Source organism: Alexandromys fortis, unplaced genomic scaffold (assembly GCF_014885135.2).
Source record: "Alexandromys fortis isolate MF-2015 unplaced genomic scaffold, M_Fortis_MF-2015_v1.1 scaffold_9, whole genome shotgun sequence".
NCBI lineage: Eukaryota > Metazoa > Chordata > Mammalia > Rodentia > Cricetidae > Alexandromys > Alexandromys fortis.
This window is the reverse complement of record NW_026067892.1, coordinates 8907047-8926787: the sequence shown is the minus strand read 5'-3', so window position 1 is coordinate 8926787 and position 19741 is coordinate 8907047. Positions and strand designations below refer to the sequence as shown.

The 19741-nt window shown below is 35.4% G+C and overlaps 1 protein-coding gene across 1 annotated transcript in view; it reads left to right on the top strand.

Moving 5' to 3' along the window:
* The window catches only part of Pcdh15 (protocadherin related 15), an 864688-nt gene that overhangs the window by 524270 nt on the left and 320677 nt on the right, over nucleotides 1–19741 (top strand). The window contains exon 7 of the mRNA XM_050142799.1: nucleotides 369–524. Within this exon, the coding sequence (XP_049998756.1) occupies nucleotides 369–524 (156 nt within the window). The remainder of the gene's footprint in view (nucleotides 1–368; nucleotides 525–19741) is intronic.

The window sequence follows — 19741 nt, the reverse complement described above, 5'->3', positions numbered from 1 at the left end:
ATCTCTCATACCTCAGAAGTTTATTGATATTTTGTTAGAAAAAATAAAGTTAATGCGATTACTTTTTCAGACTTTATAAAGAAAATAAATTTGGCCCAGCAAACCTCAGTATTGATCTTTGGTTATTTTCATCAGCAAAATTCTATGATGATAATAGTACTTGAAACCTTATATGCTTAGATATTAAACTAAATAATAGAATAATCTCAATTATCTTCTCTTTTAAACCAGGGCAACACTGTTTTTCCCCCAAGTCTGTCATAGTACAAAGAGAAAGAGTAATTGAATTGGTAATGAGTGGTCGTGTGTTTTCAGTGCTCAGACCCTGACCAAAACTGTGTTTAAAAAGATTTAATTTCTTCCTGCAGCCACCAATGAACATACACTCCATCGTGGTGCAAGTCCAGTGTGTCAACAAGAAGGTTGGCACAGTTATCTATCACGAAGTACGCATTGTGGTGCGGGACAGGAATGACAACTCACCCACATTCAAGCACGAAAGCTACTATGCCACAGTGAATGAGGTCTGTGCCCTTGTGTTGATATATGTGTTAGCTTATGTTATAAAACTATGTGATTCCATTATAATAATGACCAACATGAACTAGAAGTAATAGGAGTGTACTGTAAGAACTAAAACTTATAAAAATGCATTCTAGTAGCTTATAATAGCATTCCAGAAATTCATGTTGCCATAGAAAAATGAAAATGACTATTTTTTTATTATAAAATATATTGAAAGGAGATCTTGAGAAAACTCAAGGCATGCTACTGACATTTATGTTTATTGAAAAGCATTGGGCAAAATGTCTTCAGATTTATGAAATGATCTCACTAGGCATCAGAAGAAATTATTTTTGTGAAACTATGTAGAGTTATTGACTAATGTTTATTATTATTAATAATAATATTTTAATTTTGTTGTTTTAAAATATTCTCACTCCATAGACAAGACATCTATCTCCCTCTGGCTTCAAACTCATGGCAATCCTTCTGCCTCACCTTCTCAAGACTCAAATTACAAGAGTGAGCCCAGTAGAGGCTTCTTAGATTTTAAAGTACATTTCTATGACACTCATAAACTTCAAACTGAAACCACAATCATATTCTTTTGATTTTATTTAATTATTTATTTTTGCGAGACAAGTTTTCTGTGTAGCTTTGGAGCCTGCCCTGGAACTAGCTTTTGTAGACCAGGCTGGTCTTGAACCCACAGAGATCCTCCTGCCTCTGCCTCCCAAATGCTGGGATTAAAGGCATATGCCACCACTTCCTGGCCTTATTCTGTCTTATTTTTATTACAAATTCTTATATATAAACAATGATGGTGTTTTGAAAATATCTTAAAAGTGATATTATTGATTTTATTAAAAATTAATTTTTATTGTCTTATTTTTGCCTTTAACCAAACATCCCTCTAATCTTCTAAGTAATGGTTTCTCTATTAATTTTGTTTTAGACATTAAGCCAGAAAATGCTTACAAAATAATTATAATATCACTTCCAACATACAATATAGACACATAGAAATTAAATTAAGTTTTGCTATTAAAAACTACACTCGACATATAAAACTATTCTTTTCTTCAAAAGGTTTTCCTCTCTAAAATACATATGCTGTATAGGAAATCATTAGTATATTTTGTATATAAACACAAAATTCATACTTTCAGCCCAGCAATCTCTAAAATCAATCAAAACATGTTTTGCTTTGGTAAAAACTCCTATTTGTAAACATGGGGTAAAATTAAGTGACAGATGGTGAAATAATATTTCTTTAAAGTGCTTGAAGATTAAAAGTTCAGCATGTTGGTCAGGGCCTAACTCTGTCTTTGAAACTCTTGCATCAGGTCCTGCAGTAGCCACAGATTCTCACTAGTTCCCATGCCTCTGCCTCAAAGTTCATTTTAAATGTTCTCTTTTTCAATATCCGAAGTACAACATTTGAGTTAGAGTTTGCTCTCTTTGATTGCTGGCTTGGCTGATAGAAATTGATAGGCGAATTATCTTAGGCAAAGCTCAGTTTATGCAAAAATCTGGTTTTAGTTCACATTCGTTTTCTTCCTGCTTCCTCTAGTGTTCGTGTTTTCTTACTGAAATTTAAAACGCTCTTAATTCAATGTTCAGAGCACTCTGTATTTCCTGATTACTTCCTGTCTCTCCCACGATCCTTTCACGGTCTTGCTGCAGAATAATACTTCTCAGATACGGTTCCCTTCACGTCACTCTGCTGCTCAGAGACTGCGTTATTTCACATTGCCATCGGGGCAAGGCCGGCTCCTTTAGTGAATCTTCAAGGCCTGCATAGTCTCATCATTTGTCCGTGCTCTTCTCATCCCACGTTTTGGCTAATGGTGCCTCGCCTTGTTCAGACCGATTCCTCGTGTCTCACAGGCATCTCCACTGCCGGGCCTATGTTCTGTCCAATGAGTTCTTTCTCCTTTGTCATCAGAATTAGTTCAGGATCTGCTTTCCTGAAACCATGTTCTCCTAGAGGATTCAGATTTACCGATCGTTGATTTATTTGGACCCTAAACTCACACAGCACCTGGATAACTGAGTGACGTAAAGTAGGGACACGGGACATTTTTGCCCATTGTTTCGAACAACCCAGTTTCTTCCGCAAAGTTGTTCAGTGTTTTGTGTGTGACTGGCAGCTGAGATAAGCCGGATCCACTGAATCTGTATTTGGTTGTGTAGACTGTGCACTTGATGATCACACCCACTCCCCCTGATTTTTCAAATGCTAACTGTGATTCATATTTATGTTTTTTTTAATCAAGGCTTTGTTTATACTTGTCTAAAATATCAAGTGAAAAATTCTGCTGTTTCATCTTTCATTTATCTGAGTAGTTCTGTGATGAAAGTCACTATTCTAAGGAGGCAAAATTTGGATTTATAAGTATAAGTGTATATGTGAATATGTGCATATGTTTGTGTTTATACATATATTATACATGTATATATGTAGGTATATATGTGTGTGTGAGTATATGTTTATATTTGTGTATATACATATGAATGCAAAATGCCATCTACAGTGTTACCTCTAAACTTAAAAGAATTTATTTCGCTCTGCCCAAGATTATAAACATGTAAGATATTTCTCTATTTTCTCATTTAGTACAAGGTTGACATACTAAAAATCTGGATTTAAAAGTCATTCAGGGTTTAAGAAATTGTTGATGTGATCTTATTTGACACTGCAAAAAAGTGCAAGACACGAATAAAATCACAATCACAGATCTATAAAGGAGACTTTCCAAGCTCAGATAGTCCTTTTCCCTCCTAAGATCAAAATATTGAGTCCTGAGCAGTATCTACAGTGACAGAAAATGACTTCGAAACATTAGAGTTTACTTCCAAACCTAAAACCTTCTTTGGTCTTTGCTTCACTACTGACTAATAGGCCATGAGGTAGACTGGGGTAAGCATATTTTTGTATATGTGAACCAGAGATAAATATTAAGGCTTATACTTAGTGTACTGTTAGATGTAATTTTGATCACAATCAGTACATTTACAAATATTTTGAATTCTAGGTGCTAATAATCTTTAGAAGCATTTTTTCTAGTAGTTTGTCAAAAATTTACCAAAATCACTAATATTTTATTTAAATTCTAACTAATGATTATGACAAATGGTATAACCTCCTACTTGAAAGCAAAACATAAGACAATACAAGGATTTTTCATCCCTTTAGGTAACTGCCAACTCAACAAACCATAGACAATTATATCATTAAGTAGTTATATTGGCTGATTTGAAAACTAAACTGAAGCATAAAATTGTACTTCATTCTTAAGGTAATTCAGAATATAAACTTAATCAACAATAATGTCTTTAAAAGTACATATATCTATACCCTAAATTTCTTTATGTACCTTCTACCTCTTAAAACATATTTACATATATCTCACCCCCAAAATTCCTTTCGAAATAACAGACAGAAAAATACAAGTAAATACATAAAAATTCATGCAACATATTAGCAATTTATTTTTAAAAATGTAAATATTACACTGTACTTAGATGCATTGTTGCAAACAAGATTATAAGAATCAAGGGAACAGGATATCTGCTATGAGATTATTGCATCTGTTAGAAATCTTATGGAGGCTATACCCGTGGAATCTCAACAATCTGGATGTCTAAACAATACTGGACCGATATTAGTATCAACTGACATGCTAACACAGACAGGGAAAACCTCACTGGCCTCCAACCCTAGACAAAGAACTACAGGCAACTAAAAAATACTGAGAAGGGGAAATAATACTCTTTCCCATGGATAAGATCCTAACTGGTTATTCAATATCAGGTGGTCAACTCTGATATCATATGCATGCAAGTTACATTATGTGGACTGAGAATATCATTTTATATACTTAGGATATGACAACAAGTAAAGAAGAAGAGGCCAGAAGCCTTGAATTTGAGAGTCAGTGGTGGATCAAGATTTTCAGGGGGGGGGGGTCATTGGAAGGGTTGGAAGGAGTTGGAAGGAGGACAGGAAAAAAAATATGTAATTGAATTTTTATTTCAAAGTAAAATTAAAATTCACCAAAATTATTCTTAAATCAGTACAAGTTTACTGAGATGAGAAAATAAAGAACTCATATGTGGAAGTCAGAGACATAAGGATGACAAATCAAATTAGTCACTTAGTATGCCTAAGTGTATGAAATAAAGTGGACAGTCTCTGAAAGAACAGTCTTTACACTTTTACACAATCCATTGCAGCTGGGGAATAAAATCTGTGATTAGTAAATAATGACAATACACATTTCACACTCAGTGAGCAGAAAGTCTCTCTTGCCCCTGCAAAAGCAGGAGAGCCTGGACTCACAACTGTCTCTATTATAAGTCTGAAGTTCAGAGATCTTAAGTTCTATGCTCAAGCTAAAAGCAGATCCTTCTGTCTAGCATAAGTGACACCCGAAACAACAACTTGTTCTACAGGGAAACACTGAAAACAAATTCAGGGACAGGGATGTTATAAAATATGTGCCCGTAAAAATAACTTCTTACCCTACACCCTAGTAGCTACTGCCCACAATGAGTTGTCGTGTTGGTAAACTCCCAACATTGTGATCAAAAACATGGCATGGAGAGCTAAATTGTGAGGCTGACAGAGAGTGGAGTCATAGAAACGAAAGTAATTTTTTTCCCTCTTACAAATATATAGATAATTTCCTGCACAATTGAAATACAGCATGTAAAAGGGCAAGGGGATTGCACTTTCCCCCACCTAAGTAGTTTAATGCCCACGTCAAGAAGTTTCTATGCTATTGCCTTGGCATATTCGCCATCCTGTGCAGTGTGTGTCTTAAGGATGGTAACTAATCACCTTTATATCCATCCATACAAAATAAAAGAATCCCCTGTTTCTAATGAGATATGCTAGTAAGTAAAAATAAGAAAAGTAAGAATATAGACATGTGAGGAATTCTAAATATTGACTGAATAAAACATGCTCATGAATATGTACATATGTGATTTCCATTTGAATATATATGAAATAGTTAAACACTATACTTACAAGCCTGTGAAAGACTGACAGCCACTGACAAGTATTTTTAAAGCCTTCGTTGCCTAGAAAATAAATGAAATAAATTATGTATATATATATATATTCTTCATATCATTTATTATTTATATCACATGAACAAATAATCACTCAGGCAAGAAAAAGGTAAAACAGACTAGCATATCAAAGCACACACTTAAGTAGTTGGTGAATTTGTACCAACATCTATCAATAACTACTTTAATGTAAGTAGACAGCATGAACAGCTCAACAGACATATTTTCAGCATATGTTTAAATATAAAATCAGATATATATGTTTGAAAGAAAAGATAATAAAAATCAGGATTATTGAAACAAATAAATAAAAAGAGATGGAAGAAGACATGCCATATGGACAGCCATGACAGGCTGATTAAGAGCACTGGCTACTCTTCCAGAGAATGCAGAGTAGATTCTCAGCATCTACGTGGCAGCTCACAGCTGTCTATAACTCCAGTTCTAGGAGATACGATGCCCTGCTCTGGCCTCCATAGGTACAGAAAACACATGGTGCACAGATATAGATGCCGCAAACACCCATAAACGGTACATAAAAAAATAGCATTTTATTTTTTAATATTTTTATTGACTTTATTGAACTATACATTTTTCTCTGCTCCACTCTCTTCCTCTCCCCTCCCCTTCTCCCTCTCCCATGATCCCCATGATCCCAATTTCCTCAGGAAATTTTGCCTTTTATAGTCACACACAAAAATCTATTATAAATGTTCTAAAATCAGATGAAATTGAGAAAAGAATTACAGATGAATATGCAAAACTTCACAATGGCAAATATTCGATTGAAATCCAAATTACAAAATAAATTTGCATTTGTACCTATACACATAACTTCATGATAATGTAGAAGCTGGCAGAATGAAATCAGAAATAGAAAAATCGATAATCAGAAAAAATTAAAACTCTGAGGTAACTGGAATGAAAGGATCCGCCAAAAGACCCTGACCTGGCACAAGGAATTTTGCAGGTGTGATTTACTCTATTAAAGTCAACCAGAGGGAATCTCCTAGGTTACTCTGGTGCCCAGCCCAACCATGTACCCTTAAAAGATTTTGCAATCATTGGATCACAAAACCTTCAATATGTTAAGACATAAAATCTTATCATGTGCTTTCTATAATGAAATAAAACCTTAGAAAATAGAAGTTAAAGAAAGTATATAGACCTCTGAAGGAGGGTTCCTTCTCCTTTGCTTTCCTTGTGTGGAACAGAAGCCGAACTTTGAATTAAACCATCCCACATGGAAGAGCAGGAGTCCCTGCATCTTTACATCGACAGATCCCAAAGGCTTCCCCATCGCTACTGACTAATCAACAATTATCCCGGGGAACAGCCTGTGAGTATGAAGCTGGTAATGGCTTGCAGGCAGAGTCACCCTAAAGACAGAGAAGGACGAGAAGGAAAGAGAAAAGAGCTTCAAAATGTCAGGAAAGGCTGTGCTGCGCAGAAAAGACACATGGGATTACATCAAAGAAAGCATCCACACAGTGAAGAACAGGCAGCAGAGAGGATACAGGAAATACTTGAAAACTGCCTGACACAGTGGATCTGGAGGGTATGCAGTTCATGGGTGAAGGAGTGGAGACAGTTGGGGGAGGAGAAACTCTGATCAGAATATAGTGCATAAAAATGATTTTAAATGTAAAAAGAGTGAAAAAATAACTAATGAAGAATTAAGTTGTATAGACTAAGAACTTAGATAATTTAATGCCTAGTAATACTAATAACAATAAAAAACTGAAACCTGGGGAAAGCATCAACAGATGCTTCCCAAGAAAAGTGCAAAAGTGACCAAAAAGAATATGAAAACTTTTAGTACCATTAATTTTCAACAACATGTAAAATCATTACCATAAATATTATATACTTATTATAATGGCTGTTCTCAAATAGATGAGAAATTACATGGTGATCAGGAGGTGGGACGGGGAAAATGTGAACACCATTGGTAGGAATGAAAATTAGCAAATATCATCATGGAAATCGGTAAGAAAAATCCCCCAAAACAAGTAAAAATAGAACAATGGTAAAATTCAGCTGTTCAAAGTAGAGTTTTTAACAAACAGAAACGAAATCAGTGAATCAAAGACATACCTAGCCTCCAGGGTTTATTCTGACAAATTTACTATAGCCAAAGTGTGAAATCCATTGCTGTATTATCCACGCATAAGTGGAAAACAATAGGTAGTTTCCATGCAAAACTGAATATTATTCAATCATAAATGATGAAACCCTGTAATTTACAACAAAATAAACAGCTCAGGAGGTAATTGATTGAAATAAACCAGGCATGGAAAGAGATATGCAACAAACCCTTCTTCATGAATGGAAGATGAAAACTTGGTATCCATGAAAATGGAGAACAGAATCATTGCTATTAGACAATAAAGGGAGGAGCCAGTGTAACAAGTAGACAGGAGGAATATGCTGTAGAGTGGCATTCATAATAATTCATTATTTAAAAAAATAGAGAAAAGAAGACTTCAAAACTTCCTACCACAGAGTGGCAAATTGTGAAATAGGCAGTGGGTATCATTACCAGGGTCTGAGCATTAAATATTATATATGCTCATATATCTGTACATATATGATATATAGATGTTTGCTACTCTAGACTCCAGAGATGTATGTACACTTATATTTAGGTAGAATAAGAAGTGTTTGCTTGTCTACAATCAGAACTAGGTAGGGTCAGAAGACAGGAGAGAAATGAGGCAGAAGAGATTAAGATGGCATACTAAGTCCCCAGTCACCCTTGTTAGCTGTTAAGTTGGCATATAAAAGCCCCAGTGGAGATACACTCTGATTGCTCGGGAGTACCAAGGAATTTCATTTCTCGGTTCTAAATGACAAAATTAACCAACCAATTGCGGCCATATGAGATGAGTTTGGGTGTGTATTCGTTCCCAGAGTCTTTGTAGAAAAACCGGGCATCACACATTGCTTAGTTTTCAGCCGTTTGTAACTGCCGTCCTAGCTATCATATCATAACTGTATTTAAAAGACCATAATTCTATGTAAGACTCTAAATTTGTATGTTTTGTTAGAGAAGTTATAGAAACTAGTGTGTAAATTCTCTCTGTGATGGATGAAAAAGATGAGGGAAAGAAGCACAATTAAATAGAAGATTTAAGCAAAGAACTTAGCAAAATTATTTTGGTTCATTCACATGAAATATTTTATTTAGCGAGCACAGGACTCATAGTTTTTAAAGATATAAAATATGATAAGAATTTACCAAATGTTGGTATCTATAGATCTATAAACACATCAATAATGACTGAAATCAAATGAAATATGTTATATACACCTTACATTTGAGCTTAAAATCAATGAAAACAGATGACAAATTACTCATATACTTAGAAAATAACGTAAAAGTCACCAATCACATAAATGTTGTAGACTGTTCAGAAAACGAACATATCTACAGATGAATTACTACTTTAAAGTGAATTTACCAAGTTTACTGGAAAAATTCAATGTTTTAAAAATTATTTTTGTAATCAAACAGCAAATGGATAATAAACTTTAAAAATTGATATATCCATGAATGAAATATGGCTTTGGAATGAGCTTCTAAGTGTGTGAAATTCGCTGAGAGGCATGGAGTTCAAGTCTGGGCAAGTTTTTGACTTGTTTCCCTAAACCAACTTGTGAGTTCATGAGAATAAAATGACTTTGTTTTAAACTATGAGCTACTGGTCACGGTACTTGCTAAAATGGAATTTTAATTGAACTCATTCTTAATTATATTGTACTTTGAACTTTAAAGGTAGTTACAATCACAATTTTGGGCAAAGTTAGGGAATTACTGTAATGGTTCTACATTGTTAGCCTTGAGTGCATTGGACCAAATGCTTTGGAAATCTCCTAGTGTCTATAAAACTAATCACGTAGATAGGTTCTCTAGGAACCATTAGTTCACTTTGTTTTTACCTACCTAAAATAAATCAATAATATATCCAGCAAAAGTTTATATAGGAAGTGTAGTATAGATTTTTACAAAGGAGCTACAAGTGCACCCAGTCTGGGTATTCAATGAAGATAGAGTTATTTATAATTTATTGGATTTTTTTTATTTTAAAATATAGTTCTGTTTTATTCTATGTGCTTCAGATTCTTAATGTAAAACTTGAAGTTTTACTCAAGAATACATTATCAAGGTAAAAAAAATGACAAGGCTTTCATATCTAGGAAAATATCAATAATAAAATTAAATACACACTGCTTCTCCATGTCTTCAAATCATGTTTTCAGAAAGTCTACGGAGTGGATAATTAACATATTTGTATCAGTAATTATTCCTATTAACTTCACAATTTGCTAAGAGAATAACATTGTGACTAAATTACTGTAAGAAAAGAGCAGTTGGAATGCTCACAAGGTAGGGCCAAGTTTCTGAATGAACACTTTCTGTCTGTAAAGATAGAAAGCAGGTTAGTTTATAAGAGACTTAGTCCTTTCATCAAAAGAGTAAACAAAATATTTTAAGGTAGTTATGACAAATTAATGGAGGCAAGGACCTTACCGTGAATCCACTGATGGGTAGGGGGCGATTACAGTAACTACCCAGCATCCAGTGTTCTCCATCTTCACCCAAACACACTTCCAGAAATAGTTATCAAAATTACCTATGTGTCAATGTTTCACCGTGCAACTTTATCATGAAATTATTAATATTTTCTCTATTACTACCTTATTCATGTTAGGATAATCCTAGGTCCCAAGACTTGTAGTTATATTGCTAGTCATTCTGTTTTTAAAAACTAAAGAATACTGGTTCGCACAGCATGATAGTCAAATAGGTTGAAACCTATGTAAAATGAATACCGGCACCGTGGATTAAGTTACATAGGTTTCTCTTAACATGAACACATTTCCCATTCTTTTCAAACTCTATCAGATTAACAACCTGGAGTCTCCCTGCAGTGCATCATAGTGCAACTAAAATAATTATTTGTGATTGGTTGACTGTGGCGCACAGAGTAGACCATAGGACGATGGCAGCACAGCATTAAATGCAGTTGGTTATAAGGACAAGTTTATCAGATATAACACTTATGTGGTAATTGTATGTATTATAATTTTAATAGCCTTTTCTATAGAATGTCATACTGTCAAGGGGATGTCTATGCAGTAATGAAAGGGCCCCTTCATCAAGATGAGCATTGTGTAGTTGTTGGCATTTGATAAAGGACTTATCCTCTTTGAATTAATTAAGAGTTACAATTGCTTAATCAGATGTCTTGTTTAGCCTTACATGCATTTATACTTATTCCTGTCAGCTTGGCTGATCACATCCTTAGTACTAGCTCTAACACCAATGTATATCTAATATTCTTTCTTTTTCTTTCCTATCTTTGTCTTCTTCTTTGGAAAATTTTATATTATAATACATTTCATTTTCTTCCCTTCCAGGCCTTCCATATACTCCTCCCTGTTCTTTTTCAAATTTGTGACTCTTAATCCTAACTGTTATTGCATTCATATAATATTCCTTTTAAAGTGGTGGTAAAATTTTGAGATTCTTTTTAATTAAAGCCTTCCTTGAAAATTTTAACATTTTGTCTTCTCCGAGCCACATTGGATGAGTAGGAACTGTCTTGGACCACAAAGTGTGTCCAACATTCTGCCAATCGAGTATGAGAGCAAGCAAACTTACTACATGTGATAGATATTGTGACACCATTATCGTGTGTCAAGTTAGCATTGGAAAACCACACAACTGAACCATAAAGTAATTACAAAAAGTCTTCTCAGTGTTTTAAGTAAATTTATATCTTGTGTTGGGTCATATCCATAGCCACTTCATCTATACTTAGACTGTATAAAAATAAACTATTTTAATGATTCTGTTCACCTGCAGGAATCAGGTATGGAATTTCAGGCAAGTTAAACCACACACACAAACAAAAGGTCTGGGAACATTTCTCTTCTTTCTTTTACTCTTCTCTCAGTTTCAAAAACAGCTTGTTTGGTTAATGATAAATAGTTGTGATTTACTATGTATGATATTTATTAAATTAAATTAACATAAAGTTCTATTATTTAGAAAGTTAATTTTCTAACAATATGGTAATATCTTAGATTTTATTATGATGAAAAACATAATAGAAATGCTTTCTTGTTATAATTTTATAAGAACAATTTATGCATAAATGTTATTTTAAGGCACCGTGAAGTCTTCATACAAGCTCCTGTATTAGTAGCTTCTTAAATCTGTATGGCTCATTCTTAATAACTAAAACATGTACCCACTATTATTAACTCAAATCTAACTACTGACATATCCTTCGTGTTTTTTTTTTAAATTCAGCATCCTCAATATCCCCATTTATGTCTTTTATTATTTTAGTACCTTTGTTTCTTCTTTCACACTTAGACTGTTTAAAATTTTCACTCTGATGACCTTGAGAAAAATTGGTCAGACAATCATCCCCTCTTATAGATAAAGGCTAATGTACACTTTTATGATATAGTAAATATGTAGCAATAAATGCTGTCTACTTATATTCTATAGCTGGATATAGAGCACATGGCAATTTCTGTCATTTATGATCATCTGTCAAATGTTCCATAAAAACATACAGCTACTTATACTGGGGAATAGCAAGCTGCACATATGAAGCCCTTTACGCCCATCACATGTCAATATGTATTTCTAGAAAGAGAACGCATAGTCTGCCTATATGTTATACACACGGGAAATCACCCTATCTCCAGTCCAGGTCTGAATCAGAAGAGGCCCTGCCCCAGCTCAATGACAGAATGAAGAAGTACTTCTCCCCCTCTCACGCCTTTCTCTTATTCGTGGCTTCTGTGACTTGGAAGAGACCCATCCCACTGAGGAGGATAATTGAGACATGTTAATTTCTCCACATTTCTACTGATAATCTCACTCAGAAACCTGTCACATACATATGCAGAATGACGTTTAGCCAAGTATCTGGCCACTCTGTGGCCAAGACAGTGTAAATACATACATAAATCCTAACAAATGAGTCAAACCCGTGCTATACAGATGCACGAGATTACTCACAAGACTAGGGATTTGTTGACTGACAGGGAGCATCCCTAACTTTCGAGAGTGATGACAACATGTGCGGCATATTGCCTTCTGCTGAGCAGATTTCCTTGAGGTTAACTGTCAAGCACCGTCTGTCTAATGCCATGAACCACAGAAATTATATTGATATCTGGAAATACCATGCTTTGCGAGAAGATGTTGGCTTCTTAATGTTGTTCTCTTAGTGAGAACAGAGTGACTTTACATGTGATAACATGTTTTGTCGTTATGCTACATGACTCCAGATCTTCCCAGTCTTGGGAAGCGTGTGGAAGCGAGTGGGGGAGGCGTGGCTGCAAAAGCAGGAGGCTATCTAGGCACATTGCGTCTCTCAGGAAGAAGGGAGAAAACCTCAAAGCCAGAACCAAGGAAACCACCTTCTCCCAGAAGGGTCCACCTCCAAAAAATTCCACAGTCATAACCAAATATAACACCTCTAGCCAATAACAACAGATAAACATAGGGGACACTTTTCACCTTCAAAACACAATGCCAGTGTTACCTGTTAGTTGTGGGATTATATATTATTTAAGGCATTGCTTATCTTATATAGTCTTTGAAATTGTTTTGTGAGGAAAATGTAACAAATAAAATCACTTAGTTAATGCAGTATACTTAGCAGTAAGGCCTGGTATTTAACCACTGGGCAGGGCTGTCTCGCTCAGCTTGATGTTTCTTTACTAGCTTCAGTAATCCTAAGCCAGACGGTTTTAATAGAATGTTCTTACACATAATGCCCACTGTGACATCAATTTACCGCTTATGTTGCACTGGGCTCCTATTCCTTAGAACCATTTCTGTATTTTGGAGTTTTGAAGTGGCATTTTTATTAAGTTGGTGTTATTGATTTTTCCTTTTGCTTTTTGCATTTGTTTTATAGCAAGTGGACACTTCCAGCGTGTTGTACCTTTGTGGGTAAATAGTATATTTGTATCAAAATTGCTTTTTGCGGTCTCTGTTGTAATCCGCAGAAGCAAAGCAGCAGCTTTGAAAAGTTCTTTAAAGTCACTGTTTTCACACCACAGTTTGCTTGCAAAAATGAGACCAACTAGAAGGACATATTTTGAGAGACACCAGGAAAGAAAATTCCAATATCAACACTCTGCCGGGAGTGTAAAATTCCAGAATTCACTAAAAACACACATTCTGATGAATGCTTCACATACATTTGACTTTTAATCTTTCATCTTGATATTAGAGAACCAAGAAAAGGTTGAATTGACATGAACAGAAAGGAGAGACATATTGAACAAAAATAACTTCACCTTCACTGTGATTTTTTTGTTACCTGTTCAAATCCTTATTAATTTCTTCTTGTGTATGATGATCAATAGCAGTTGCAGCCTCAGCAATCAACAGCACTGAACTGGTTTTATTGTGTTCCTCATTTAGCAATGTCACTTTGAAGCAAATTCTAAGAACCATATCACATCACACGTCATCATTTTGGTATTTATATTGATACTTAATGACAAAGGCTTTATACTAAAGCGTACTTCTGAAATATTACAGAGATGTCATAAATGAATGAATTTTATTTTTTACTTCAGTGGTATTTCCAAGGTCCTGAGTGTTACTCTAATTCAAACCAATAAAGGGGCAGAGCCTGACCTCCCAAGCCATCCCCTTTATAGGGAAGGAACTCTTGTGAATGGTGGCCTAACATCTTCATCCTCGTTGGCTTTGATAGTATAAACTGAGTTGTATATCATACATTCCTTTCATGTGCAGGCTTCTGTTTCTCCATTATGTTGCTGGTCCATCCGCACTGATTGTGCAGCAACAAAGTGTGCAGTGATCTGATCGTGGTTCATTTAGTACTTAGTTGACTTTTTGAAGGACTGAGGATTGAAGTAGGGCGTTTGATTCTCAGCAGCTGTTCTACCATAGTGATGTATCTCCATTCCTTGACCATGGATGGTCTTTTAATTTTTTTCTATCAACACTTACCTATGTATATTCTTATATGGGGTGTGAGGGTACTCGTTTTTTTTTTGTAAATACTAAATCGTTTAAAGAGAAAATTGCAAGCAATAGGATATGCATAAATTTCCTAAGTGATTAGGAAAATTTGTTTCTGCTGCAGAACAACAGCATTCACCGTGCTCCACCTTCTGGAGAAAATTGGTATTTTCACAATTTCTAATTTTAACCAAGCTGGTAAATGTATAGACATGTTTTACTGACATTTTAATAGAGATTTCCTGTTGCTGGTTAAAAAGAGAAGTTCCTAAATGTTTGACGACTATAGTGACATTTCAACAACTATCCTATCTTAGGGTCTGCCATTCTCTACTGAATTATGAGGGTATTTTGAAAAATACTTCCTGTATATGAATAACTTTGCTGAATGTATTACTGCAGCAATCTCCACCAATCTGTAACATGGATTTTCACAAGTTGTTATTTTCAGCCTACTCAAATGTGTTGAGTATTTTCTTGACTTATGTGCCATGTGTCTCACTGAATAATTCATTAGCAATTACAATGTTGTGGAAATACTATCTTTTATTTCTCCTAGAATTTTATCTTGTAATAAACATTTTCATCCATGGTATACAAAAATTTGTTTTTAATATTTACAAGGTGGAAAGACTAAATGCTGAATGTTTTTCCTATGTGGATATGTGATAGACACAGCCCTTTCTTCATGCTACAGTTACGTTCTCATCGTTCTGAAATGCTCTTTTATGGTTCAGAGAACTCTCTGCCAGGCTTTTTCTGGTAGTGTTTTTTCTGAAGCAAGTGACTCAGCACCTCCAACTGAAATCTTGAATTTTGGAAGAGTAAGCCTTCCTTCTGACTTAGTTCTTTTTCTTCCGTTCCTGAGCCTATGAACATTCATTTAATTTTTTCCTGTCATGTTATAAATTTTCTTATCTTAGATAAATTAGGAAAGGAATGACACCATATCTTATTGAATCAGCAAATGTATTGATTGATGTATTTGTTCTTTGGAAAGCAGTTGAACTACAGATCCAAAGTGTCCCTTCTAAGTACCTCAGGCCAATTTTGAAATTTGTAGGGAGAATGATGAGTTTCAAGTCATCTGTGTGAAACTGCAAGGGATTCATTGGATCCCTCATTCTAGGACTTACAGCTAAACCTCTGGTTTGCATTCTCTGCTACACAGAGAGAGAGAGAGAGAGAGACAGAGACAGAGAGACAGAGAGAGACAGAAATACATCCACTGTTCCAACATCATTTATACAGGAAACATTTTCTACCCCAATTTTTTTTTTTACTTTCTACCCCAAAGTGTATTTTTGGTACCATACTCAAAACTTACTTGAAAATAAATATGTACGTTTATTTCAGAGCTCATTATTCTGCTTCATTGGTCATTCATAACGTTATTTTCATATAAACCCATTCACCTATTTTTGTTGTTTTGCCTGTTTTGGTATCATAAAAATTTAAAAATTGTTCATATCAGTATAAAGGAGATTTCTCTCTGCAATAATCTTTTTGCATCTGTTTAGGGTGATGAGCTCTTCTTGGTCTAACTTTGGTAGTTTGAATGAAATAAGAAATTCATCCATTTGTTTTAGATTTTCACTATAATGAAGCATAGATTTTTATAGTATTCCCTCATACCAATGGCGCTCAACCGTCCTTACGCTGCAACTCTTAAAACAGCTTCTTACGTGGTGGTGACCTCCCAAACATAAAACCAACCATAAAATTATTTTGTTATTACTTCATAACTATAATTTTGCTACTATTATGAATCATAGTGTAAACACCTGATCTGCGACCACTTTGGGTTGTGTAGATTCTCGAGGTTGGTCCTACAGATTGAGAACAACTGCCTTATAATATTCTGAATTTCCTTGGTGTCTTCTGCGGTGTTTCCCTGATTATTTCCGTTTCTGCTAATTAGGACTCTCCATTTCCTTCCTTTGCTTAGCTGGGGTGAGAATCTTGTTCCTGTCTACCTTCTCAAAGAACCAATTCTTAGAATTGTTGATTCTTTGTGTTTTGTTTGTTTGTTTCTATTTCATTAAATTCTGCTTGAGTTTTTATTATTTCTTGCCATCTGCCTGGTTTGGGTTTGATTTGTTTTTGTTTTTCCAAGTCCTTGAATTGTAATCACTGAGCCATTTATTTGTGCTTTTTCTGATTTTTAATGTAGGCACTTAGAGCTATAAATGTCCCTCTTAGATCTTATTTTAATATTTTCCAGAGGATTGTTGTTGTTTTTGTTGGTTGTGTTTTCAATTTTATTTAGTTTCAGGAATGTTTTTATTTCTCTCGTGGCTTCTTCTTTGATTCGTTTACTGTTTAGTAATGTTTATACTTAACAGGCTTTTGTTGGGTGTTGATTTTAAGTTTTCTTACATAATGTTTAGACAATACATATGGATGTACTTATGTTTTCCTCTCTTTACTATGTTTGTTGTCATGTTTGTTTGCTGTCTCAGGATGTGGTATATTTATTTTAGAGAAGCTTCTGTGTGTTGCTAAATAGAATGTATGTTCTTTGGTGTTGGGAGGAGCATTTGGTAAATATTTGCAAGGTCCATTTGATATAAGATGTTTCTCTTTATGTTTTGTCCAGATGACATGTCTATTGGAGAAATATCAATTGGGGTGTTGAAGTCACCTACCGTTATTATCTGTGAATATGTGTTTTTAATTCCATTGCTATGCTTTTTAAAGAATTGGGTGTACTTTTGGTCACATTATTTTTGTAGTGTGACCCAGGCATGTGAAATTATTTCTTCAATTGCGTATCTGATATGGCAATCTGGGTTTCCTTAGAATAGGCCAGTGCATGAGCTGAGTGACCTAAACTAGGTCATATAATGCTAGTGGATGAGCTCTTTGGCTGGCCCAGGCAAAGATGACTCCAAATCCAGAAGTCTGGAGCTAGGTCTGTGGGTGCAGAGATGGCATTGGCAAAGGGAGAGATGGGAGAGAAAACGAGTGTCTCACCAGTCAAAGATGCTATTGAACTGGAGCTGGGCCTGTGTGGAGATGGTCACAGGCAGGGAAAACATGGAGGATGGAGAAAAGTGGGGAATGCAGAGATCAACTTAGCCAGCAAAGTTTATCTAGGAACAAAGAAAGTTCATGGGGTCCTTGTCTGGAACTAGGCTTCTATCATAGTGGGATGGAGGGAAAGGGGTGCCAAATGGAAAAATAGAGTTTCCAGATAAAAGACATATTGGCTGGTTTTGTGTATCATTTGAAACAAGCTAGAGTCATCAGAGAGGAAGGAACCTCAGGTGAGGAAATGCTTCCACAAGATCTACCCGTAAGGCCTTTTCTCATTTAGTGATCAATAAAAAAGGATCCAGCTCATGGTGGGTAGTCCCATCCCTGGGCTGGTGGTTCTGGGTTCTATAATAAACCAGGCTGAGCAATCCACAAGAAGCAAACCAGTGAGCAGTACTCCCCCATGGTTTCTGCATCAACTCCTAGTTCAGGGGATCTACCCTGTTTGAAATCCTTCCCTAACTTCCTTCAGTGATGAACAGCAATTCTAATGTATAAGTCGAATAAACCCTTTCTTCCCCAACTTGTTTTTTGGTCATGGTGTCTCTTTCACAGTAGGAGAAACCATAGCTAAGATACCAGGCAAACAGTTCTCACTGAAACTTGACTTGTGCATTTATAAATGGTGGTGTGCTGAGGGAGGAGCAAGAGAGGGAAGACGCTACACCAGGAAAGGACTCATGCATGCACAGGGTTCTTCAGCCCTGGTCTCTGCGTCTTATACTTCCTCTCATGCTACATGCAATTGTCTTTACAGTTCACTGAGTGTGGCTTTTTTTTTCACATTTCTTGATTTTTTTAATTATTCTTTCTTTTAATTGATTTTTGTTGAGCTCTACCTATGTCCCTGGTGGTCTAGTAGCTAGGATTTCTTGATGATTTGTTCGTGGTTTTGCTGTTTAAAATGTCTGTTAACTGTTGTCATGTGCTTCCCACTGTCCCCACGTGAAAGGAGACAGAATGAGGCTCGCAGGGAAAATGTGGATGCGACATCAGCTCCATTCAGACATGGCCTGTGTTGTTACTATGTTAGTGAATCAAAATTACAAATTCAAACTTTTTGTATGGTTTGTTTTCTAAAACAATGTTTCTCTTTAGCTTTGGGTCCATCCTGGAACTTGCTATGCAGATCAGGCAGGCCTTGAACTCACAGAGACTCTCCTGTCTCTGTCTCCCAAGCACTGGGTTTATAGGCATGTGCCACCACTGCCCAGCTCATATTAAATTTCTCTATAGAGAAGTGGGTAAGAAAGATTTTATATTGGCTAGCCAGATAAAAGTGCTTAAGCAGAGACTTACAGACTGATCCTATATTGCTCAGGTCTCCAAAGTTATTATTCGTTAATTCTCATCCTTTGTAATTTTATGCAACTTAAGATTCACATATAATAAAATATCAACTGTACGAAACTATAAATCAAACAATGATCACTATGGCACTCCAGGGGAAATCAAGTGAGATTAGTAAAGGTAAACATTCTCTTTGAGACTCTTAATCAAGATTCAGTCGGCAAAAGGAGACGTGTGTCATATGACATCTACACAATAAACAGAATAGCTAGGAAGATATTTACATTCTAATGCTTCCTAGTATTCATTAAATAAGGCCATTGCTTAACTTTTAAGAAAAAATAAACTTTGCACATCAAAACAAAGTCTCCCATCATCCATAGAATATGGAAACAATGATCTTTTTAATTAAATAAATAACTTATGTATTAAGTAAATTGTTCCTATTGATGCACTCCAAGCCAAGTTATACACACAGGTGCCAAGTACATAACATTTCTACCAGCCTAAACTTGCCTGTCTCCTGAGGCATTCATCATTTATTTATGCCAGGGACTTTTTCACCATTAAAACTTCATAAACTAAGGAAGTTGAGCATGACCTTAGGTGTCTTTTGGCCATTTGAACTTCTTCTGTTGAGAGATCTCTGTTCAACTCAGTGCCCCATTTTATAATTGGGTTGATTAGCCTTTTACAGTCTAGTTTCTTGAGTTCTTTATATATTTTGGAGATCAGACCTTTGTCAGTTGTGGGGTTGGTGAAGATCTTCTCCCAGTCAGTGGGTTGCCTTTC